Here is a 25098-nt window from a genome sequence, read left to right on the forward strand (position 1 = left end):
CGCAATCAGGCTCTTCAGGGTTTTAAGGATGGGCTCACCGTGTCTGAGTGACGTAGAGGAGGGTGAGGACCTGCTAAATAAGCCCCATGGGATGGTTCCCAACCCATGAGAGAGCATTAGGGGAGAGAGGATTTGCTCGGGTCTTCAGATGCTGGAGGATGTTTTGTTCCTTAGTCAGGAGATGGGGAACGCCAAAATCCAAAAATATCAACTTCAAGGAGACTGTGATAAATCTGCCTTGCCTGAGTCTCCTGAGGACCATGCTCTGCATTACACTCCATTGCCCCACTAAGCCCAGCCCTGCTGCTGCTGTGTGTTAAAAATAACCACACAACCAGCCTGTGCTTTAGTGCGCAAAGTTCAAATAGCAACATCCATTCTGGAAGCTTGCCCCACTGCTCTAGAGCAGAAATATCCATCAGGGAGGGGTTTGCTTGCCCAAGGCCAGACGTGATGGGGAGATGGAGGGTGTCCAGGTGGAAACAGTTGTGCACAGAGCTAAGAAATGCAGGAGCGTAACGTGGAGCTGAACTGATGGCAACCAAAGTCCAACAGGATGTTAAACCCAGCAGGCTTCAGGACTCCAACCAACCTTGCGTCTCCTTTAACCACCTCCAGCTTTTCCTTGAGATGGTCCCAGAGGGCTTTGAGTCATGGTGGATGGGGGATGTGGGGACAGGGACAGGGCTGGGGCTGACCCCAACCCAAAAGTACTTGCAGGAGAGGTTGCCAGCCTTGTGTTTCTGGGCGCGAATACCACGCTAACGTATTGCAACGCTGCTTTCAGCCCACGCTAGCTCTTGCCTTTGGCACAAGCCGCACTCCCCAGTCCCTGCCAAACCAGTACAGATGTTTTAACACCCACCGGAGCCCAGATAATTACAAACAGAACCAAGAGACTGGTTGGGGCTGTTTTCATTGCCTGAAATTTCAGCTGTTCTCAAGCAAGACATCTTCCACTTTCTGAGATTGCATTCAAAAACATTTTTGTGGGCCGCATTGCTAATACTCATTTTATTGGGGGAATGCTGAGAAGCCCCAGCCGAGATCAGGATTGCACCATGCCCGTTGACGTAATGGTGACCGCAGAGCGAAACAAGTGCAGGGAAGATGAGTTGAACGGCTGAGAAAACATTTTCAGGGGAAATTAAAGCTGGTTTCTAACTAACAGCTTTCCAGCCATGGCATTGCAAAGCTCAGCTCATTTTCAAATGGGTTTGGGGAGTGTTTTCAGTGCGACGAAACCATGCGATCAGCTGGTGAGGGCACTGTCCAGAGGATGCTGCAGGTCCTTCCCATCCTAGATCCTCATGGGAGACAGTGCCCATCGTGGTGAGCTTGTGAGCAGCGCAGAGGAGGTGAAGGAAGGAGCAGCATCTCTTCTTTTAACGGAGGGAAATCAGCAGCAAGCACCTTATTCCTGGTCTGTGCTTGTTCAACCTTAAGAGATGGGAATCTGGCCCATGATCAGGAGCTATGTTCCCTTGGGACATTTGCAAATAGCCAGGTTTGAGCTCAACAGATGAGAACTGATTTAGCATGAATGAAACCAGTCATCACATGGTTCTCCCCTGGGGCCACTTAGAAAGTACTTAAGGGGAGGACGACCAAGAAAACCTCCTCACGCTTCACATCTACATGAACCTTATGTCTACTCACCTTTTTTTTTCCATCAAGATGCTTTGAGGTCCTCCTGGACACGCAGGTTCTTTTTGTCCTTGTGTTTGTTATCACAGCTGATAATTGATTGGGTAGAAGATGACTGGCACAAGCCCACCAACCGTGGTGGGCTCAAGCCAAGTTCATGGCTCTCCCTTCAATCCCCACTGTGAAATTCCTCATTCGCCATGCCCAGCCATGAAGATTTTCACCCGACATTATTCCAGTTCATTTCTGGTTGCTGTGGAGACTGATTTAAATGAAACTCTAGTATTTTGAAAGAGAATATGTTTCTAAGTCATTTGCGATGCAAGGTCCCATGCTAATAGCATTAGCATATTATTTGATTATGGCGATGTGTAGGGAATAAATTCCAAGTCCTTTTTGCCGTCATTGCATCTTAAAAAGAAGAGGAAGAGAAAAACGTTCAGGTTTTAGCCAATGCCGAAGACCTTTACTGCAGGTGAACTCACAATTTCTGAATGCATAAAGCTTTGGGGGTCACAGGCATTTTTAACCTCACAGCAACGAGAATAGCTCCGTGGAAGGGACCTTTTCTTTCTCTGCTTCCACTGAGCACTGCTAAGCCTAATGGGCAGGACTCAGGTTTTTAGTGATGGATAGAGAGATCCAAGACGGCTTTTTGAGCTGTTTGTGTTTTTGCTGGAGCGCTGGTGTGGCAGAGCCCAGCTAAAGAGCAGCTGTGCAAGGTACAATCTTCCCATCACTTGCAGAGATTTTTCTTCTTGCATTTTACCCTCAACATCTTAGCAATGGTTTTGCCTTCAGGACTTCTTTAGATTATTCTAGCATGTGGACAGGGTGTGCCCATACCCCGAAAGGAAAAAAAAAAATGGCATGGAAATCCTTTGCAGAGAGGCATATTTTGAGAGTAAAGGCTGAAGAGATGGAAAAGGGAGAGCTGAACTTCCAGCAAGAAATAAAACAAGCCAATTTTTTTTTTTTTTTGTGAGTGTCCATCCCTAAGGGATGTTCTCTGGAGAGGAACTGACCCCTGCTCACACTGACCCCTGGGCCGCTTTGCTCACCAGTTCAGGGACGTGGTATTGCGGCCGTGAGGGTTAATGACTTCTTTTGTCTCCTCTTTCGGCTTTTGCAGTCGATGCGGCTGACATTGCCCCATCTGAGCACATCAGGCTCACCTGAAAAATTTTGGGCTCTACCACAACCCCCTGTCCCCATCTTCTCCCTTACCCCCTGTGCAGCACCCACCTCCCTTTCCTTTTAACCTATTGGCTAAAATACCACAGGGGGAGCCAAAAATAACATTAATTCCAGACAGAGGAGAGAAAAACAGGGCCAAACTCCTGCGGTTTGGTCCCTTGCATGGGTGCAAAAGCTCCAAGAGGAGAAATCTGGGGATCCTCTTCCTTTCCCCATCGCTGCCTTGCTGAGCGATGGCGAAGCAGAACCTTAACAGCGCTGCTGTTTTATTGACTCCCCAGCAAACAGGGAGTTATAATGTTTCTCCCCCAAGGTAAGGAGAGACCGAAATAAATTACTTCTGTAAAGAGTCAGGAATGGCAGTTCTTCTATAATACAAAGTGCAAATATTTGGGCCTTTCGTGTGCTCCCTTGAATAGAAATGGTACTAAATCATGCACAAGTAAAATGAGTTCACATTTCCTCCTAGCGAAAGTTTTCCTTTGCTCTCCTGGAGCGTTAAAGACCTATGCTCCTGTCGCCATAAAAAGGGTTATAAAATTTAAAGTGAGCGGTTGAGAAGCCCTGGCTGGGATGAGGCTGGGATTCATCCTTTCTACCTCTCCATCCCTGCTAAATGAGGCGTGCACCCATGTCTGCTGAAGCAAGGAAAGGCACCCACATACTGCTCACAGTGAACAATAAGGAGGACGAGAAGAAATTTGTTCAGGACCTAAAAGCAAGTTTTTCCTGGGCTAGGGGGTGCAAAGTCGATGGTGCACCAGCTTCCGGGCTTTCACCCTGCTCGTTGGTGGCATGTTGGACCATGGCATTGGGTGAGACTGCATTGGCGTGATGTCCAAGGAAAAGCCCTGTTAGGAAATGCCAAAATCACTAATCATCATCATCATCATAAATAATAATAACCAATAATAGTTACCAATGTGATCCTCCAAAACAGGATGCTGTAGCTTTGTTTCACACAGTGAGAAAGCTGCTTTGATGCTGGGCCGTCATGAGGGGGAAAAACCCCTTTTCTGATAGAAATGTGTCATCTCTTTCAATAACTCCTAGCCTGCAACAGCTTCAGCCTTGTCCCGCAGCACTGGGCTCCACAGACTTCTTGTACCTCCCGGTAGATTTGCCAAGGATGCCCCTGGCATCTGCAGGAATCCCACCGTGCCATCCACAGACAGAAAGCAGATAATTTTGCACATCCCCATCGCCTTGTTTTTGCCACCTTATCCCTACCCTGAAAAAGGTAAAAATACCCTCCTTGAGACCACATTGTGTTTTGTACAGTTACAGTCCGGCATCTTTGCCCTTTTCCCCTGTTCCAGCCTTTTTTTTCTTTCTTTTTTTTTTTTTTTTTTAAGAAGCATTTAATCCCGTAGCAAATTGGTTTTGCAGTGTCAGAGATGATGATTCATGACGCAGAGGGCTGGAGACGAGTTTGGTTCTGCGGAACAAATGAAGCCTGTCCCAGCCCACGCTGCTGCTCTGGGATTGTCCTTCATCTCCAGCTGGAGGTCATTGTCCCACTCCGGGGCTCTCAGATAAGGATGTCCCAGGTGGGATGCTCAAGGTTGCGCGTCAGCCAGGGCTGTGAGCATCCCCGTTCGTTTGCTTTTATCTCCAGCGCCGAAGCCCTTATAACAAAAATAAATAGGTGCACGGCAGGCAGCCCCGTCTGGCCAAATGTTAGACCTCCAAATATTGACATGGAAGGTTGAGCTCCACAACGAAGATTTGCTCTTTGAAGGGTAGCCACCGTGTGCGGGGCTTGCCGATAGGATACAGAGCTGGGTCACTGCCACCAAGAGATGTTTCCCAGGACAGGGATGGGAATTTGGGCACAGCCTCGTCTCACGGAAGCAAACCTGTGTTCTCCAGGTTGCATCACATCATTTCTGTTGCAGTCTCTCTCCCTTCTGCCCCTTCGTCCTTCAAAGAATTGATTGCTGTTAAAATAACTGAGATATACAATGCTTTGAGGTCAGGATGATCTGACTTGGCTCCTTTCCCTCTCTTCTCGCTTACTCACTCTTCAGCGCTCTGATGTTTTCCCCTGGTTCCCATGCTTCTCCAAGGCAAACGCTCCTTACGTTACCACTATTTTTCAGTTGTTTCACATAAATGCAAGCAGAGCACTGACACTAATGGGCAGAGACAATGCTATTTATTGCCACTCATTGCCTCACTGTCTCTCCCAGCAACTCTTTCTTGAGTAATTCTCCCCATCCTGTGTTGGAAGCTTAAATAATTGGGGAATTTCACTGTTGTTGATCGAGGAAACCTAAGGGGACTAGCTTAGGCTGTGTACAATTTAGATAGCTGAAATTGGGTAATAGAAACCATGCCCTTAGCCCTCTGTGCGGTAGATCCTTGTTCATAAAGCGGTGATGCTCCTCCTTTCTCTTGGTCAGGGTGTCCTGACCAGTTTCTCAAAAGCCTGGTATCACTTTTGTCCCCGTCCCCCCCCTTCAGCTTCTCTGCAGTGGAGGATGCAGCTGTGGTGAATCCCACCTTGCCCCATCCTCACTTTTAGGGAGCTACACTCCCCCTGCTTGGCACCCAAAATTGGGGCAGTGGCAAATTTTTGTGCCAAATATCTGTACCCATGTCCTTGCATGGAACTCCCTACCTTACTGGAAACCAAAGAGGGGAAATTATCCAAACCAGATGCCCTTTCCCACTACCCTGATGGAGGAAACCTTTAACGGGCAACCTGCCAAGAAGTCCTCAGACTGACAATAGCTTTTCCAAATGCCGTCCAACTCAGAGGTGATAGGGAAAGCTCAGTAAATAAACCTTCCTCAGTTGCTGCGCTCATCCTTGTGGGATCCCAGGGCCTCCTGGCAGCGTGGTGGCATGGTGACTCATCCATCGGATGTGTTTTTTGCTCTCTCCCTGCCAGGAGAAGCATGTGGAGGGCTTGTTTTGGTAGGGTTGTTTGTCTTTTTTTAATTATTTTTTTTAATTTGTGCTCAAGGAGTGAGTTGGCAGCAAAGGCAGAGGTGCAGGTAGATTCCCACGGGAGAAGGTTCCCCCTTTTTTTGCCAATAAATGATGGAGCGACTTTAAAGAATAGGGAGGATGATAGTGCATGAGTATGCTCTGCCCCATGCCCTCCTAGGGATTATTTCTAGTAGATTTCTACTATCCCCTCCTGAAAAATAAAAATCTAATCGGCCGTAAGTTTTAACCAGTATGAAGTCAGCACCGCGGTCCGAGGCGTTTTGTGGCCTTATTTGCCAGGGTGGATCTGAGGAGCCCTTATGTGGGAGGCCCCTTGGACCAGCTCAGCCTTGCCAGCACAGTGTGGGCATCACGGGGAATTTCATGCCACTCAGGGATGCCAAGCAAACCTGGCATCGTTGCTGTGACCATCGACAGGAGCAAAGGAATTTACCTACATTCCAAAACCACCGACTTCCCAGGGGCATCATTTCAATTCCATGGGATACAGGGAGTTGTAGTCCCAGCCTCTGCCTTCAGGTGGGGAAAGATGACATCACGGCTCCAGGGGAAAAGGCTTCTTCTGAGCAACAATTTCTGAAGGAAGTTGAGTAATTATTTCACTCGGATGAACCCAGGAACATTGTGTGAAGCTGTGTGCACACAGCAATAGCGGAGCGCTCTGAGTGAGGGAATTCAGAGCTGTCAGCAAGGAGGAAAATACCGCTTTGGGGGATTGAAAACATTCATAAAAAATTCCTGGCTCCCAGCCTAGACCGTCCCATTGCCGGCCGTGCTCGCAGTTGTGTATTTTTGCTTCAGGGATGGAGTCACAAGGAGATTTTTTCCCCCTTTGCTGAAACACATGGCTATAAAGGCACATCTTAACCTGGACCAGTGAGTGTCAAGCCTTCGGTCAACCGAAGCCCACCTGGCACCATGGGATTTTGCAGGACTGTGCTGGCTCATCCCCGCCAAGCCTCTGGCTCACTTTCTCTCAAGGACCAGCACAACAGCTGTAGCACGAGCCCAGCGAGATGTATGCATGCGAGTCATGCTGCTGACATCGAATTTTAAGTTGTGGATGTCCAACGCTGCCTTTTCCAGATCGTGAGAGTCCAATTCCCTGAACTCGGAGCAGAATCGGCCAGGAAATGTGGGGTTAAGATGACACTTCCCACATGGCCCCCCTACATAACCTTAACTCTGCTCCCCTGGGAATGGCAAGAGGAACTGGAACTGGAACTTATCCCTCCTTGGCTGTATTTGATACATTCCCTCAACATAAACTCAAGATCTCAACATAAAGCCAAGGGATTTGAAGGCTACATCTACACTGTTAAATAAAGGAGGGCCACGGGTTCATCCATGGCCCAAAGGCAGATGGCCATGCGGGATGGAGAAGCATCATTCTTTTTCGCTCATGGTCAGATTGAGTTGAGCGTCTTTGGTCACGATGCGGGTGGAACCAATGCCTGGAGATATCCAGATGGGACCCCCTGGAGGTTATTCACTAAATGCCCTGCGTGGACACGAAAGGAGTGTTGGACCTCATCACTGGGGAGGTGGGCACTGCGGCATGGCAAGTTGAAATGGCTTTGGGACCTCTGGCTCGTAATTCACACTGTATGCCTTATCCTCTTGGGCACCTCTCTCCGTTTCAGGCCAACGTGAGAGCACAAATGCCTTGACTTTTCCCTTTAGCACGTACAAGTCATCAAATACTATTTTTCTGCCTCAATTTCCTTTCTTGCCTCCTTTTCTGCCTTCCAGCAGGACCCGTCATCAGTGTGTGACCTGAGTGCACGAGCTGCCCTTTTTCCTAGTGCAAAAAAAAAACCCCACAACATAAAAAACACAGACCAATCTTGGCAGTCCCCTTCTGCAGCCAGAGGATTTATCTTCCCAGCCCTTGCAATACCCTTCCAGCCCCACGGAGCAATCCATCTCTCACCTGCTATTACGGAGTTCATCTCACAGACCTAATGGAGGACGCCAGTCCTGAATTCGTTCCCGCTAATGCTCTCAGTGGCCGGGTGGCTGTGGGAAGAGAGCTGGGAATTCATTTTGAAAATCAATGTAGATGTCAATGGAACGGCTTTCCCCGGGGAAGCAGCATGCTTTTTACCAGGCGTTGCCGCCTGCTCGCGTTCGTCCCCCCTTCTCTTTTATGCAGCCTGAGTAGCCACAGAGTAATTCATCCTGCTTTCAATGAGTGTGTCTTTTGCACCGTGCTCTCCGATTTCCCCAAATCAGATTGATTTTTGGGAAAAGATGAGGATCTCTTGGCAGTATGGGATTCATCAAAGGGTTGTGATTTGAATTTGCTGCGCCCCGGTGTGATGCTGGGGATCATCTCCTCCATGAAGCCCCAGCTCTCACCTTAGGCTGTGCCACCACAAATAAATCAGTGTAATTTCTAACTCTGGGGTGTATTTTGGCCTGCCATGGTTTTTCCATGCAATGGCAAGTGCAGAGCTTGCAGGGATAGTATTTGGAGAACCGCTCAGGGCACAGGCACCCCAACTCAGTGTAGCTCACCGCTGTCCACAGAGGCAAACTTCATGTTGAGATGGGGACACAACAATAACACGCCATCCTCACACTGTCCTTGGAAGAGTCTTGACCAAAGCCCAATGTTATGGGCAATTCCTGGCCGTGATTCAGGAGGTAGCAAGACCTGGAGGGCTGTTCCTGAGAGGCACTTTGGATGCAGCCCCCCCTGGTTTTGATAGCGAAGTGGGTATGGGCTCTACCATGCTGGTTGACCTCAAAGCACTTGGTTTGGGACTAAGTTTTGAGACTCACCAAGCTCTCAAGACTCCTTTTTCCAATGGGGAATCAGTCTGCACTGCTACAGGATAAATATTTAATAAGAATGAGGGTCAAGGCACTGTTTTGTGCAAGGACACCGAGACGGCCATTTACTCCCATGAAAAGCACCGAGGGATCTTTAACGCTCATGCAAAGAAGACAGGAATCAGAGTTTTAAGCTCTCATCCCCCACCATTAATGTCAATGTTAAATATTGATCCTTTCTGTGTTTAGCACAAGCCAAACAACAGAGTCGAGCCAGGCTCTTTGGCTTTTATTAATGTACTTTTTCTGCATTGGGTGAAGTTTGCAGTAACGCCGGGAAAAAAATGTAGCAGCGGTGAATGAGCGGCAGACAGATCGATTCTGTATCTTGACACGATTCAGAAGTCAGTGAAAAATCACCCCTGCAGAGCATCTCCTTGTCCCAACCACGACAGCCATTTCACAGAAAACTCATTTCTTTGCAGCGTTAAGAGAGTCAGACCCAAAATATCTGGTAGGATCTGGGATTTGAGGGAAGGAAAGGAAAAAAGAGGTTGGAAATCTATAGCATCATAGAATCATAGAATGGTTTGGATTGGAAGGGACCTTCAAAGCCCACACAGTCCAACCCCCCTGCAAGGAGCAGGGACATCTCCAACCACATCAGGTTGCTCAGAGCCCCGGCCAACCTGGCCTGGAATGTTTCCAGGAAAGGAGCAAATATTTCCAGGGATGGGGTAATATTAAAAAATGGGGGCTATAAAAACCCCTTCATCCTTATTTTGGAGCAGGTTCCCTTATGGGTGTCTGAAGTAAAATTTGAGAAGCAGGTGGACATCATCTTGGGGAAAAACTGGGAGCAATCCCTAAATCACTGGTGGCCAGAAAATGGGTGGCTTTACCCAGGGAAAGAGTGCAGGAGTGCATGGATGACAGGAGGAACATGCATGGTCTTCAGTATGGTCTTTGCAGCCAGAGGTGGATCAGCCTTCCCAAAATATTCTGCAGCTTGTGGGTTTTCTGGGGGTTTGGTTTTGGTTTATTTTGTCGTTTGTTTTTTTTTTTTTAAATGGGGGTTTGCAGCTTGGCTGTTAGAATTTGTTCCTCGTTCAATTCTTGCAGCACATTTATTAGAGGACTGGAGTAGCCAGGCAATTATTCCTGACCTCTTGGATGTTCTCTGTTGAAATCAATTTAATATTTTAAAGATATTTCTCCTTGAGCAAGAGGAAAAGGCACGGGGAGTCATGTCTTGGGTCTGCATCCCATTTACTAGCAGAAAATAGCAGGAACTCTTCTGAGGGCACAAAATTAATAGAGAATTGGGGAACATGAGAATATTTTTCATTTCTGCTGTTATTATGTCCATCCACATTCCTGTCCTGTGCCTCAGTTTACCCAACTGTGAAAGGATAGCAGTGGTGCCCTTACACAGAGGGATGGGGATGACTTAAATCACATCTCTAAAGCCTCCTACAAAAGGTCTCTAAGAAAAGGCAAAAGCAGAAACTGCAGTGTAAAAGGTCTGTTCTTCCTTCTCCTTTTAAACCAGGTTTCAACAACCCACTGAGCTCCCTGTGAATGGGGCTGACATCCCCCAGACATCTCTGCAAGCTACTAAGCATGTGATAAAATTACGATAAAATATGATAAAATATTTATTTCCCTACATGGTACCTATTGTTGCCTGTGCTCCAAGTAGAGGAGCCTGCTGCTGAGTGCATCCTTTGCCTTAAGCAAACCACACCATCTTCCATAAATCCCGGAGCATTTCAGTAAGGAAAATCCTGGGAACACAGTATGTGGGGTCGCTGCATCTCACCGCTCACCGGTGTGATTTTTCCCTTCACAGATACCCTGAGGAGCATCACCTCCATGAACCACGCGCCACGGTCCTCCCCGGCAGAGCTCAGCGGTGCCAGCCACCACCTGCTGCGAGAGCGCAAGTCCTCAGCACCGTCTCACTCCAGCCAGCCCACCCTGTTCACCTTCGACTCGCCCACCAGCCACCTCCAGAGCACCCTGTCTGCCAGTGCCCCCCAGGATTACCTTTTCCTCCACCAGTGTATGAGCAGAAAGTCAGAAAATGCAAGGTATTGTAGCCTACCTGGGAGCAAACATCAGGGACAGCGGAGGGAGGGCTGGGGGTGAGTGGGTCAACCCACCTCCATCCTTGGAGGTCTGCAAAACCCAGCTGGAGAAAGCCCTGAGTGATGGTCTTGTCTCATTGCAATGGGGAGGAGGAGGTCGGAGCAATGACAGGCTTTCCTGGCTTTTTGTGTTAAAAACTGGCTGAATGGCTGGGCCCCAGAGGGTGGTGATCAATAGCACAAGGTCTACTTGGAGGCCAGTCACTAGCGGTGTACCCCAGGGGTCAATACTGGGCCCAGTCCTGTTTAACATCTTCATTAATGATCTGGATGATGGGTCAGAGTGAACCCTCAGCCAGTTTGCTGGTAACTCTAAACTAGGAGGAGTGGCTGATAGGCCAGAGGGTCTTGCTGATACACCACAGGGACCTTGACAGGCTGGAGAAATGGGCCAGCGGGAACCTCATGAAGTTCAACAAGAAGTGTGAAATCCCGCACCTGGGGAGGAACAACCCCAGCAGCTCTGTATGCTGGGGACAATCCAGATGGAAAGCATTTTGGCAGAAAAGGACCTGGAGGTCCTGGTGGACACCAGATTGAACACAAGAAGGCAATGGGTCCTTGCAGCCAAGAAGGCGGATGGTATCTTGAACTGCATTAGACAAAGTATTGCCAGCAGGTCGAGGGAAGTGATCCTTCCCCTCTACTCAATGCTGGTGAGGCCACATCTGAAGTGCTGGGTCCAGTGCTGGGCTCCGCAGTACCAAAGAGACCTGGACATCCTGGCGAGAGTGCAGCAAAGGGCCATGAAGATGCTGAGAGGACTGGAGCATCTCTCCTAAGAGGAAAGACTGAGAGATCTGGGACTGTTCCACCTAGAGAAGAGAAGGCTCAGGGGGATCTCATCAATGTACATAAATACCTGAAGGAAGGGTGCAAAGAAGATGGAGCCAGACTCTTCAGTGGTGCTAGAACCAGAGGCAACAGGCACAAACTGAAACACTGGAGGTTCCCTCTGAACATCAGGAAATACTTTTTCAGTGTGAAGGTGACTGAGCACTGGCACAGATTGCCCAGAGGGGTTTTGGAGTCTCCATCCTTGAAGATATTCTAAAACTGTCTGAACACAGTCCTGGGCAACTGGCTCTGCATGACCCTGCTTGAGCAAAGGTGTTGGACCAAGTGACCTTCAGAGGTCCCTTCTAACCTCAACCATTCTTTGATCCTGCAGATGGGGCCTTAATTCCTCCCTTTAACCAGAAAAAAAAACGCAACCAGAGGGATGGGCAGGCTTTGCACCGCTCTGCCGTTCATCCCCGCTGTAGCCCAGAGTTGGCTGGGCTTCGCGGCAGCCCATGGCGTGCAGGGTGGTGTGCTCTCCGCCTCTGGACCCAGCCAGTTGCCTTAAATAGCAAGGAGGGTTTTTTTTTTTTTGGCGTGAAGAGTTTTGGCTCGGAGAGCGGCGAGGAAGGAGAGAGGGAGGAGGCAGTCGGAGCCCAGCTGGCGTGGGGTGAGAGCAGAGCCCAGGCTGCGGCGTCCATTGGGCTTTCCTGCTGCAGCTGCCTCTCCCTACCCAAAAAACAACAGAAAATGGCTCAAAAAAAATTAATTTCAGATGGAATTAATGGAAGAGTGTTTAAAAAAAAGGCTGTCTGACGCTCCAGCTGTGAGGACACCTAAAAGCCACCCTCTGAGAGCCCGAGCACGGCTGGGACCCACAGGAGGATGGAGCAAGCACTGATGCTTTGGTGGGCAGGGACAAACTGGCCAGTGGCAACTTCTGCAACTGGACCAGAAATAATTGCCCTGATCGATGCCCAGTGCAGGGGGCCAGGCTGCAGGACTGCTGGGAATCCCTCTCCTTTCAGCTCCGGAGCTCTTACTTTACTCATCCATAAAATGAGGGTAATAATAGCTAATTGGTGGGCTATGCTGAATAATTAACCCATGAGATGCTTCAGTTCCTCAGCCGAAAGGACCCTGCCAGAGCCCAAATGTCGCTGGGATGGACTAAGCTCCAAAAGCGGCAGGGGTTCATTTGTCACATCACAGCATCACTGTTTTTTTTTTTCCCAAATAAGCCCTATTTCTGAGCGCCATCTCGTGCTGGCTCCATGAAACAGAGTCCCTGTTGTGCCTGCAGAGCATGAACCGCACCGGCACGGTGGAAACCAGCATCTCCCAGCTTCTCCCATAGGGTTGCCACTTCCTCAGTAATTTGCCACAACTGGAAACCTCCTCTCCATAACCATTTAAAAAGACCCAGCCCAAGGCTACCTATCACCTTCTCCTGGTGTGTATGCAGTAGCTCTCCATGGCAGGGTAACCCTTTTTGGGGTTTTGCTGTATTTTCTTCTTCCACGCTGCTTCAGGTGGCTTGGAGGAAGGCATCGTCATCACCCACGTTTGGCTCTGCTGTGTCTCACCCTCATATCCCAGAGTTTCCACGGCTGTGCTCACAATTCCCCAAGTCTTGTGGGATAGGGGTTGAGGCAGAGGGAGAGAAAACTCCAAGTGACCAACTCAAGCATCCCCTGGCTTGAGAAAAATGTCATCTGCTGGGGTTAGGGTTGCAGAAAGCCAAGGCTGTGGGGCCCATCATCTTCTGCAACGTTGGAGCACTGAAAGAGAAAGAAGCAGGAGGGATAAAAAAAAGGAGATAAAACACCTTGGAGGGAATCAGCAGGGGCGCGGTGGGTAATGAGAAGTCTTTAGAGGACCGAGGTCTCTCCCGTGCTTGCCCTCTGTCCTGGCTGGTGTTCCCAAGCATGACCACAATACCAACCAAGGAGTCATTAGCAAGACATGAATCTAATGACCGTGCTGCCCCACTCACCCTGGAGGACTCAAAGGCTTTTATAAACCTGAATTCAGCCCTGAGGTTCATTGCTACCTACCTGCAGCTGGGATCGGGGCTGCAAATCCCAAATCCCAGCTAAGGAGTGTCCTCACTTCCCCAGGGTTTGGCCTGCAAGGGGGAAGGGTGGCAGTGTGGTTGGAGGCTTTAAAATAATCCCTGTCGGGAATTTTTCCAGTCCCTCTCAAACAAGGCAGAGGGGAGAAAAGCCTCCCGTCCTGCACTGCAGACACGTGGCCAACAGGTGATGGCCATGCTGATGGGGTGGCTCTTTGCAGCCATGTCTTGGGTCAGTGTCAGCTGGTGTGAAAATTGCCTATTTGGAGCATTTTATGTCTGAATTCTTCCTGCCCACAGCCCCACCATGGAGCCGGGTAAACATATCTCCCACCCCACGAGGGGGTCATTTTGAAGGTGTTTCAGGACAAAATGGGTTGTGGGCAGATTTGGACAGGTCTGAGATGTTCGTGTCACCCTAGGACTGGGCAATGCATGTCAAGAAGGTGACAAATGGAGATAGCAGAGCTCAGTGCACCCTGGGACCAGCTCTCCCCGCATCTCAGTCCTGTTCTTCCCTCCCTCTGCAGGAGTGCCAGCTTCTCCCAAGCCACGAGGTCCGCCTTCTTCATGCGGAGCGACACAGCGGTCCAGAAGCTCTCACAGGGCAATGGGCACTGCGTGAATGGAGTCGGTGGGCAGCTCCACGGCTTTTACAGCCTGCCAAAACCCAGTCGGCACAATTCAGAGTTCAGGGACAGTGCGTACGACCTCCCGCGCTCCTTTGGTTCCTACACCCACCCCAAGTTGAGCCTCACCAGCTCCGAAACGGATAATGAGGAAGTCTACACCTACAAGACCCCCAACAACACCCTATGCAAGGAGTTTGGGGAGCTCTCCACAGACTCCTATGACATCCCTGCCACACCACTCTCTGTCTACCAGATCCCCAGGACATTTACACTGGACAAGAACCACAATGCTCTGGCTGTGGCTGCCAGCGACTCACCTGCCGCCCCACCTCCAAGGCCCCCAAAACCTGGGCAGACAGAGCCACGGTGGGGCAGCCCACCCCAGCGGCCCCAGCCCGGCGAAAGCTTAGGACTGGTCCCCATGGCAGCCACCATTCCCCGGAGAAACACGCTGCCGGCGGTGGAGAACAGCAGGCTGCACCGAGGTGAATTTGGGAGTGGGGAGCAGGGGGTGGCTTTGTCTCCTTGCAGCCTTGGATGGGGCAGTCCCGTTGGGTTGTGGTAGGGCTGGGGTGGCTGTTGGTGTCAGACAGGGGGTCGAACACAAAGAAGGTCTCCCTGGTGAGAATCTGGCCGTGCTTTTTGTGTGTGATGAGCATGGAGAGGCATCCCTAGGGCTCTGCCCGCTCAAGCTGCTCAGCTGGCTCTTGGGTGTTTTGTGCGTTGAACCAAAACCCCAAACCTACTTGCCCATGCAGCGCTTCACCAGATTTTGGTGATTTGGGCCATTTTTAGCTGAATTTTAGTTCAATTCATAACCAGGATTATCAGAATGCACTTCAGCCTGGAGCTACCTTGGTTTTGCTCAGCAGTCAGGGACATAATTTTGCACATCCCCAAGACCCAACACACCCAGTGTAGCAGCAATGCTTTTCCCATTGGCCATGGATGGGCAATGGATGAGCTTGCCCTTTCCAAACCTTGTGCCTAGGATGAGATAGTTGCAAAGTAACTTAGAAGAGATGATTGGAGAGAAAACATACTGTAAATTATACACACAGCTCCCTGAAATGCCTCTTCCATCTCCTCCTAACTAAATACCAACATTTAGGCTGAGATCAGACCCATGCTCAGCAGTAGATAGACCAGTCTAAGAGCTTAGCATCCCATTCTCATCCCATCCTCCCTTCCCTGGAAGCTGCCGGCCCTTACGTCTGCTGAGCGAGCTGTAACAGAGCTCTTCCTTAACCCAGTTTTGTCACCACGATCTACCTTATCTGACATCTTTACCCTTGGGATTTTGCAGCGCTTTGACAGAACCAGGTTAAGTCCGTGTGGCACGTGCAGTCGTATTGACACATCAGAGAGATGCTAATTGGGAGGGACCATAGCAGGGAGTCCGTGATGGGCTAAAAAACCACATCTTCTCACCAGAATCTCAATCATTAAGAACAGATACCACCCTCCAGTACCTGGATTTTGTTTGCGGGGGCCCCTTTTATTAGCATTTGCACTGGGACACGTTGTGCATTTGTGATTGTGTTTCAGCTTCTTCTTGCGAGACGTACGAATACCCCCAGCATGGAGGTGGCAGCGCTGTGCACTCAGTCGAGTCAATGAACGATGGGTACAACTCCTACCTGGTGAGTTGGCCTTGGTGTCGGCCGCCACGCTATAGGCACCGTTTGCACCTTATGGGTTCAGAGACAAGTCAGTTCCAGGTGGGACCTCACAGCCCAGTCCTGCAGAGTTAAGTGAAGAAGATAAGGGGCTTATTACTGATTTCAGTTAAAATTGTGGTGGCCTGCAGGGTGGAGATGGAGAGACAACCACCTAACCCAGCACCTCTTACAGAGCTTTATCTGCCTGGAGCTTTGACCCAAAAAAAGCACCCAGGAGTTTGACTTCTCCAAAGCTTGGGATGCTGCTGAGCTGAATTTTGACATGTTACCAGAACAGCCTCTTTTGTGCACTTTCTAAGGTTTTCTGAGCTGGAAATGACATTAAAGCAACCTTTCATATTGCATTTTAGTCATGGTCAGAGCCCAGGGAAAAATTACTTTCCAGGTTAAGCATGCTTCTGCAGCTCACTCTGATCATAAGAAGAAGCTCAAGTCTGGGTGGTTAAGACCTTTCCCTGAACTCAGGATGTTTCAATGCCTTGGAAACAGTGGAGGTTGACCCTCTCATTGTAAACTGATGGACAAGGAGGGGACAGACCAGCCCTTCCCTCTGGGCTGAGATTTTAGAGCTGGTCCCACCTCAGGTGTGTGTTCAGTGATGATGAGATGAAGGGGTTTATAGTGAGATGGGGTTGAGCAGTGTCTGGTGCTCACAGCATGTCTTCCTGCTTGTCCCCCAGCAAGCCAAGGCAGCGGTGGCCCGCTCCCACAGCACCGACTCCGAGGACAACTACGTCCCCATGAACCCCGGTTCCTCACCCCTGATCCACACCGAAAAAGCCAACGACAATGCCCAAAATCTCTACATCCCCATGAGCCCTGGGCCACATCACTTTGACCTGATGGGGTTGTCCTCAGCCACCTTCCCCGTGCATAAAGGAGGAGCCATGGCGCAGTGCCACAGAAGGTTGAGTGAAATCCAGCCCCCACCAGTCAATCGCAACCTCAAACCCGACCGGAAAGGTAAGAACAGTTGTTTGTGGGCAAATCTTTCCAGGAATCCTTCTATTCTTGTAATACTTTGGACTACATCTGTCATCTTGTGTACACTCAGTAGAGTCCTATGTGGATCATGCTTTGCTACCTCCAGCACAGTCGGACCTTCTGATCTTAGAATGACAGAATGGTTAGGGTTGGAAGGGACCCTCAAGGGTCATCTAATTCAACCCCCCTGCAAGGAGCAGGGACATCCCTGACCAGATCAGGTTGCTCAGAGCCTCATCCAACCTGGCCTTGAACGTTTCCAGGGATGGGGCATCCACCACCTCTCTGGGCAACCTGTGTCAGTCTTCCACCATTCTCAGTGTAAAAAAAAATCTGCCTGATGTCCACACTGAATTTCTTCCTTCTATTTTAAATACCATTACCCCTCGACCTTTCACAACAGGCCCTGCTAAATTTCCTATCAGCCCCCTTTAGGTACTGGAAGTCAACTATAAGGTCTCCCTAGAGCGTCCTCTTCTCCAGGCTGAACAGCCCCAGCTCTCTCAGCCTGTCCTCACAGAAGAGATGCTCCAGCCCTCTCATCATCTTCATGGCCTCCTCTGGACCCATTCCAACAGGTCCAAGTCCTTCTGATACTGGAGGCTCCAGAGCTGGACACAGCGCTGCAGGGGGGTCTCACCAGAGCGGAGTAGAGGGGCAGAATCACCTCCCTCGACCTGCTGCCCATGCTCCTCTTGATGCAGCTCAGGATGCCGTTGGCTTTTTGAGCTGCAAGCATGCATTGTCAGCTCATGTTTAGGCATTTTTAGCAGATCTCCATTCCCTGGGAAGCACATTGCCCTTTTGAGGCCACCCATCCACGCTGGGGCTGTGATTCAGAGGGAAAATTCACTGTTTTCCCCCAGTCCTGGCATAAATGAGTGCAGAGATTTTGGTTGGGGGTATTTGTCATCAGCAAGGAGGGCTAGAGAACAGGAAGCAAACAGCAAGTTGTTGGGGACTGTCTCATGCCAGTCATGGATGCTGAATTGGAGGAATCTGCTGCCTCTGAATAAAGGCTTTTCCCCTCCCCAGCAAAGCCATCGCCACTGGACCTGAGGAACAACACTGTCATCGACGAGCTTCCCTTCAAATCGCCAGTCACGAAATCCTGGTCCAGGCCAAGGTGAGTAGTGGTCGGGGTATGAATTCTTGCTTTGCTCCAGCAACAGGTCTCTGGTCTCGCTCTTGCTGGTGTCCACGTGTAGCCATGCTGTCACCTCTGCCATAGATTAAACATCTCTGGCTGAGTGTAAGGGGGGTGGTCGGCTGCCCTTCTGCCTCCACTCACTGCAGAGGTTTCTTCTGGCCCACCGTCTCCTTTTGTTGAAGGGTCGCATTTCTCGTGGGCCAGCTTGAATCAAGCTAGAAGTGAGCCCAGAGTTTGGATGCAGAGCTAAATTTCCCCAAAATCTGGATGATCCCTTCAGCCCTCATTGTGGTCTTTGTCAATTTTAGAAACAGGAGCTGCAGAGCTGGGTCCTGCCATGCAAACATCTGCCCTCGGATGAAAGTCCACCTTGCCCAACACCCTACCCCCATCAGGGACCAGCAGGAGCTATCTGGGAAGAGGGGCGTTTATGGAGTAATTCTTTCCAAAAATATCCTGCCACACCATGGCAATTTGGGGCTCAGGGTTTTCCTTGGTCACATCATGGCCAGAATTATGACCTGGGTTGAATGCCGTCGAAGCAGAGGGACCTTTCGCTTGGACCCCTCATGACCTTAGTCAAGTGGTGTGAGAGCCAGAGTTGTATTCCCCACATCACAGCCGGTGGCAGGATGATGAATTTGTTTAGGTCGGGATTTCACATGAAAGCCCAGCATGCAGCCGAGCAGCTAATTAAGATGCCTTGAAGACATTTCCTGTTTCTGGGATCTGACACGACCCGCAGAGCTGTGGCTCTGACACAGGACCTGTGGGCCACCGTGACTTGTGACCCAGCTGAGCTGGGGGCACGGGGCGTGATTTTGCATCCATCTGTTCCCCCAAAAACCCCGCTGTGGTCTCCAAACACAGGGTGACGCTCGCAGGGTCTGACCGAGCTGTGTTTTGATTGCCTTGAAAGCGAAGCCTGGCCTGAAGGAAGTCTGCAAAACGAAACCAGAGCATTTCAGAGCAAAGTCTTCCGGCCAAAAATAACAGGATTCGCACGATTCCAGTTCTGCTGCTAATTCGTGGTTTGATGTTGTCCAACGAAGAGCAGGAGCAAAGCCTGGCTGCTGTGACTCCTCTAATAAATTGGATTGTGCGGGGACTGACTGCGGGGCACGAGCGCTGCCTGCTGAAATCACCGCGCCAGGAAACAGCGAGCGGGATTTGATTGACAAGACATCTGACCCTGGAGAAGCTAATGGATTTTTCCCTTATCAGCTCATCATATGACCCTGCCTTTACTGCAAGGCAACAAATAGCTTTTTAAGACACAAGCTTGAATGCCAGGCGCTGATTGCATTATGTTATTCTGTATAATCAGATTTGGTCAATTGCAAGCAAGATGATGCCTTGGAGGTTTTGTTTTCCAGCAAAACATTTGGACAGGGCCCTGCATGGTAAACAAATCCTGGAGCTGGTCTGTGGTGAGGCTGGAGGTGAGAAGCCCCACTGAGGCTGGCCCTGCATCCTCCACAATTAAATATTTCCTGTGAGATAAAAGAGTTTGTGGAGCCTGATTGATGTAGCTGATAGCAGGAGAGTTGTGGGTACATAGCAAGCCAGGTGTTATTAAAAAGACCTAGAAGGTAAAAAATGAGAAGACCAAACCCAGTGATTCTCTGACCCATGGGAAGGTCAGGTTAGGAGAACCTCAATGCCACCAGCTCTTCTTCATTCCCAGTCCCCAGATCTGAATATGGTAATAGAATGGTTTGGGTTGGAGGGGACCATTAAAGGCGATCCAGTCCAACCCCCCTGCCAGGAGCAGGGACATCTCCAACCAGATCAGGTTGCTCAGAGCCTCATCCAACCTGGCCTTGAACGTTTCCAGGGATGGGGCATCCGCCACCTCTCTGGGCAACCTGGGCCAGTGTTCCACCACCCTCAGCAAAAAAAATGTTCCCCACGTAACATTTGGAGGCATCGGGTGCTTCCCTCTTCCATCCCTGCTTGACAAAGGCCAAGCAGCACTTGCAACCGTCATTAACGCATTGACCCTTGTCCTTGCAGCCAGAGCTTCAACACCGGCTCTTTGCAGTACTGTCGCCCCGTCTCCTCCCAGAGCATCACCAGCACTGACTCAGGAGACAGCGAGGAGAACTACGTGGCGATGGTAAGGGCCCCACAGCTAAGACACATGGTCCTGGCAGGACATACATGTTCCCCAGCTCTGCAAACGCATTCCTAGCTCGTGACATGGAGGTGCTCAGATAGCACGGTGTGGTGTACATCCTTACGTACATCCCTACGTACGCGAAACAGCGGCTTTCGTTCCTAAAACGACAAGTCCCATTGGGGTTTTAACTGTGTATTACAGCAGGAACATATATCAACTGTTTTGCCAGGAATTAAGAGGGGATAAAAAAGTCTATGTGCTGTCAGGGTGTATTTTCCTAATTTAAGTTGATTTTTTTCAGGGTTTTTTTTCCCCTGATAGCTGCTGACATCATGTTTGTGTGGAGGGCAGGGGCTATCAGAGCCGCATCAGGGAGCGGCACCACTTACAGGGAGGGGATTTTGTCTCTTGTCATGAAGCTGCTGACTTGGAGCATATTTTTGAGCCTATGTAACTAAGGGGGTAGTGGAAATCTGTGCTCTGTATAGCATGGTTGTGATTAGTGAAGATCCCAGAGCTGGTCTGGGATGAGGTGTGGTCCTTGGGAAATGCTGAAGCCCACGTCTGATGTCAGGCATGTGAATAAAATCAAGAGCGTGAGCTTGAAATATTTGTTAGCACAATATAAAATATATATGTAGTCACTCAGCCGTTCCACACACCTTGGTCACAGAGGCAGGTGAGCAAATATCCAGGCTGGGACCTCTTTTAGAAGTGCCACCAAGGCATATTGCTGACAGATATGTGTAAATTCCCTTTTCTCGTTCTTCCCATTTTAATCCTCGTTATCTCTCCTGTCTCTTCCCTGCATTAGCAAAACCCCATTTCTGCTTCTCCTGTTCCTAGTGGCACCAACAGCCCAGCGCCTAAAAAGAGTTCGGGGAGCGTGGATTATCTGGCCCTGGACTTCCAGCCGAGCTCGCCAGGGCCACACAGAAAGGTACGGAGGATTTTATCAACTTCTGATTAAATGTGATGCGTTTTGAAAGGTTTTTTTTATGCAGACAGGGAACAGCATGGTCCAAAACCCTGGGCAGTGTTGGTGAGTGGCACGGTAGCCTCGGAGGCGTGGATTTTCCTGCAGATCTGCCGCTATGTTTATTCTGGGGCAGACTCAGTCTCTTTTGGATGTCTGCAGCCTTGCTGGAAGTGTCACCAGAAGCATGGATGTGCAGGGGTTCAGGGATGCTGGTGAGACCAGAAATTCTGCTGGAAATTGCATATTCAGGGGGGTATCCCAGGAAAAAATCAGATTTTTTTTTTCCTCCTTTGGAACAACAGGTCCTCCAAAACCAGACCTGGGTTTTCCACCTGAGATGCTGTCAGGAGCTCATTCAGAAAATGCCGGGTACCTGTCTCCTGCCAGTCAGGAGCTTTTAAAGGGTGCCATTTGGACAAGAAAAGCACAAACTGCTTTCAAAAAGTGAAACTGATGTTTAAAAGTCAGCTTATGTTGAGCTGCACAAGCCATTGCCCGGTGACAAAGAGCTGTGAGGAGAAGATGGGTTGGGAATGAGATGCCTGTGCCCGGTGTCATGTGGAAACATGGAAGGGAAAGCTTCTAAAAGACCCAGATGTTGGTGGCTTTTCTCCAGATTCATACCCTGGGGAAACAAAGACCATCTTAACGTGAATGATAGGAAAATAGGGCAAGGGAGAACTTCACAGCATCCCCACATCCAAAGGAAACCTCTTCAGAGAAGATAGATGAGGGTTAAAAGTCTCAGATGATGGAGATTTCACGAGGTCCCCAGTAGGACCGCATAACAAGGGGTGACAGAGCAGGCTGGGGAGGGACCAAAAGCAGGTCCTGCTGAGTGCCACCCTGAGCAAACTGGGAGGGGGAAGGAGAGACTGGCTCAAGGCAAGCAGCACCTGAGCAAGGGGATGGTGAAGGACAAGGCATTGTATAAACCTGTGTGGGAGCCACCTGTGAGTTAGCCTCAACTTTCTCAAACATCGCCTTGTTTCCTAGGCAAAGCATCCCACTGGTCAGCTCATTTTATTATTTGACAGTTGTCCCTTGATTATTTCTTTCTGCCCAGCAGTATTTCTGCAGGTATTACCAATTTACATTCTATCCCAATCTGGAAAAGTTATTTTAGACCGTTAAAAAACATAATCTGGCTCCAATTGCAAGCAGAGAGAGGTCCTCTGAAATACCTGTAGAGGCAGACAAAGTTCCAGGACTCCAGAAAATACAAGAAACAGCTATCTCCTCATTCCTCACCAGGTCTCCTTGGTGAACCTGCAGACATGTCTGTTGTTTTGGGAATGAAAATGACCTAGTGCCCTAACAGTGTAGATGGGCCTGGGATTTTTATGTGTATAGAATCATAGAATGGTTAGGGTTGGAAGGGACCTTCAAGGGTCATCTAGTCCAGCCCCTGTATCTGTAAGAGTTCTTGAGTTCTTTACAAGAAAATGAGCAAGATGCAATGTTAAATTTGCAATTCTAGCAGTTAGATAACACATTTGCAACCAAACATTCATGTCTCAGAGTCGGTGAGAAGGTGGAGACCCAGGTGCTGTTTTCGACCCTCCCATTGCACCATGGTCTCATGCAAGCAAGGTGCAGAGCAGACTGGAATCTTTCATCCAAGACCCTTCGGGAGGTTAGAGGGAGAGCGATGAGCTATGGAGCCTGCAAGAAAGCAGAGGAGGTGCTGGTGAACTTGCAGCACCCACGGTGCTGCTCTGGGATGGAGAGAGAGGGAAGAGCAGGGAGCTGATGAGTGACCAGGCGGTGACTGTGTTTCTCCTCCCCACAGCCCTCCACCTCGTCGGTTGCCTCAGACGAGAAGGTCGATTACGTGCAAGTGGACAAGGAGAAGACACAGGCACTGCAGAGCACCATGCAGGAGTGGACTGATGTGCGGCAGTCCTCGGAGCCCGCCAAGAGCACGAAGCAGTAGCGCCCGGGGCAGGCGGCGAAACAGGCAAATGTCCTGGCGGTTTTCCCCAGCTGGGCTGCCGGCTCCACTTGAGCTGGATTTCTAAGACTTGTGTGTGGAGGAGAGGGGGTCTTCATTATTTTTTTTTTCTTTTAAGACAAAAAGAAGCAATTTCAGGGGAAGACTTGGCGGATACTGTTTGCCAGTGATAAAGACCAACTTTGTTCGGTGGCTAGGTTTGCGCTTTAGCTGCTGGATATGCTATCCAGGAACTTCAACTTAGCAATACCAGATTTCACCCTGCACATCTTCTGCTCTACAGCTATTAAAGCCACCTTGTATGTGCTAACACTGCATCATCTCTCCCCGTCTTCTTCCATACCATACCCCCAAACCGTGCTGTGCAGGTTTGCAGCATCTCTCATAGGACATCATTCTCCAGCTCTGATTCCCCACTCCTTATGATTGTCCTCTTCTCTGCCTCCTCTCAATCCCAACACTGAGCAAGGACCATTCCTTTCGAAATCACTTTCATTGTCCTGTCTCTTGTAAATATGTTCAAAACCTCTGAGAGCTATTCTCCTCCTGGTGGGACAGCCCCCATGTTTTTGGTTGTGGTTGTTAACCTTCAGGAGCTTGAAGAGCATCCAGACTGCCCCATTGAGGTGACTTGGAAGCCCAGGACTTGCCGCATCATACACCCACATATATGCCAGCACATGCTCACACACATGCATGCATGCGTGAAACAGCCACGTTTGTTGAGGTGTCTTCTGCTGTTGATGCTCTCCAGCATCAGAGTCAATGGGCTGGAGAGCTGGCTTTGATTGGCACAATTTAAGCCCTGACTCAGTGCCTAGCTGAAACCAATTGCCTGTAAATCTGGCCCTAAGAACCAAAGTCTGCCCTTTGTGGCACCGAAAGAAGCCCATAGAGTGAGAGTCCTACATCCATGGCAGTCATGAGAAGCTCTGTGGCTGAGTACGAGGGATGCAGGGAGGCTCTTGAGACCCTGTATATCTGGACTGGCATGAGGATGGGGGTGACAAGGAGGGAGTGGGAGGCTGTTGCGAGGACCAGGAGAAGGTGGATGCTGTAGTGCAGAGGTTGGTCTTGGGTGAGGAGGTCTGATGGGGTGTGTCTTGGAGGGAAGGAGTTGAGGAATTGAAATGTTGGTTGATGGTGAGGCTTGGGAAGAGGCTGGTCAGGAGAGTCGGGACAAGATGCTTCAATATTAGCTTTAGTGTTATGGTTGGTTTGTGGTGGGTGCAAAGGACTGGACCAGATATTTTCTCCCCATCTTCAGCATTGTTTATTCAACACAGAAATGAGGCTTGTTGTTATTAATGACCCTAGGCTCTAATTATGGATGAGAATCTGCTCTTGCCCCTTGCCAGCCTCCTTGGCACATCCAAGCTTTGGGATCGCTCCCCAGGCAGCTGCCGGGCGCGGAGAGCCGAGAAGGAAGAAACGGTTTATTGCAGAGATAATATTTCATGATCTCATGAAAACAGGAAGGACTAATGATTGCTGTGGAGCAGCCTGACCGCCAGACAGCGAAGGCTGACACAGATAAACAGGTTGGCCGCAAATCGAGACCCAAACAAAGGAGACATTAGAAAGATTAGGTAATAACATTTATTAAATAGCTGGAGCTATTCTTTCTGCAAGCTGAACCCCTCCCAGTGCTACAGACTCTATGTTCCACCACCACCACCAAGTTGCATGGACTGTCGATGCTTAAGCGTTAACACATTTGTTTAATCTTGGTCTGAGTTTGGAAAGAGCCAGATGTGACCCACACAGGGACAGGATACCAGTCCCTTAAGGGCTGCGTGATGGTAAAATACATACTGAACTTCCAACATCAGTTGATGTTTTCTTCTTGCATGCCATGAAAGGGAAGGATATTAATGAAAAAAAAAAAGCTCTGACAACCCTTTTAAGAAACACTGAAGTGTTGGCCTTTTACAGGAATAATGAAGCAGATATCCTAATGCTCATGGTAAAAATAATAATCATCTAGGAGAAAAAAAAAATGAAACAAAAA

The 25098-nt window shown here is 49.6% G+C and overlaps 1 protein-coding gene across 1 annotated transcript in view; it reads left to right on the forward strand.

Annotated features, from left to right (window-relative positions):
* Nucleotides 1–25098, forward strand: part of GAB2 (GRB2 associated binding protein 2) — a 92563-nt gene extending 67465 nt beyond the window's left edge. Inside the window, exons 3-10 of the mRNA XM_086739713.1 lie at nucleotides 10433–10673; nucleotides 14115–14701; nucleotides 15765–15859; nucleotides 16579–16861; nucleotides 17918–18008; nucleotides 20049–20151; nucleotides 20969–21094; nucleotides 22926–25098. Coding sequence (XP_086595839.1) covers nucleotides 10433–10673; nucleotides 14115–14701; nucleotides 15765–15859; nucleotides 16579–16861; nucleotides 17918–18008; nucleotides 20049–20151; nucleotides 20969–21094; nucleotides 22926–23069 — 1670 coding nt within the window. The 3' untranslated portion in view covers nucleotides 23070–25098. The remainder of the gene's footprint in view (nucleotides 1–10432; nucleotides 10674–14114; nucleotides 14702–15764; nucleotides 15860–16578; nucleotides 16862–17917; nucleotides 18009–20048; nucleotides 20152–20968; nucleotides 21095–22925) is intronic.

This window comes from Chlamydotis macqueenii, chromosome 1 (assembly GCF_036417535.1).
Source record: "Chlamydotis macqueenii isolate bChlMac1 chromosome 1, bChlMac1.mat, whole genome shotgun sequence".
Classification (NCBI taxonomy): Eukaryota; Metazoa; Chordata; class Aves; order Otidiformes; family Otididae; genus Chlamydotis; species Chlamydotis macqueenii.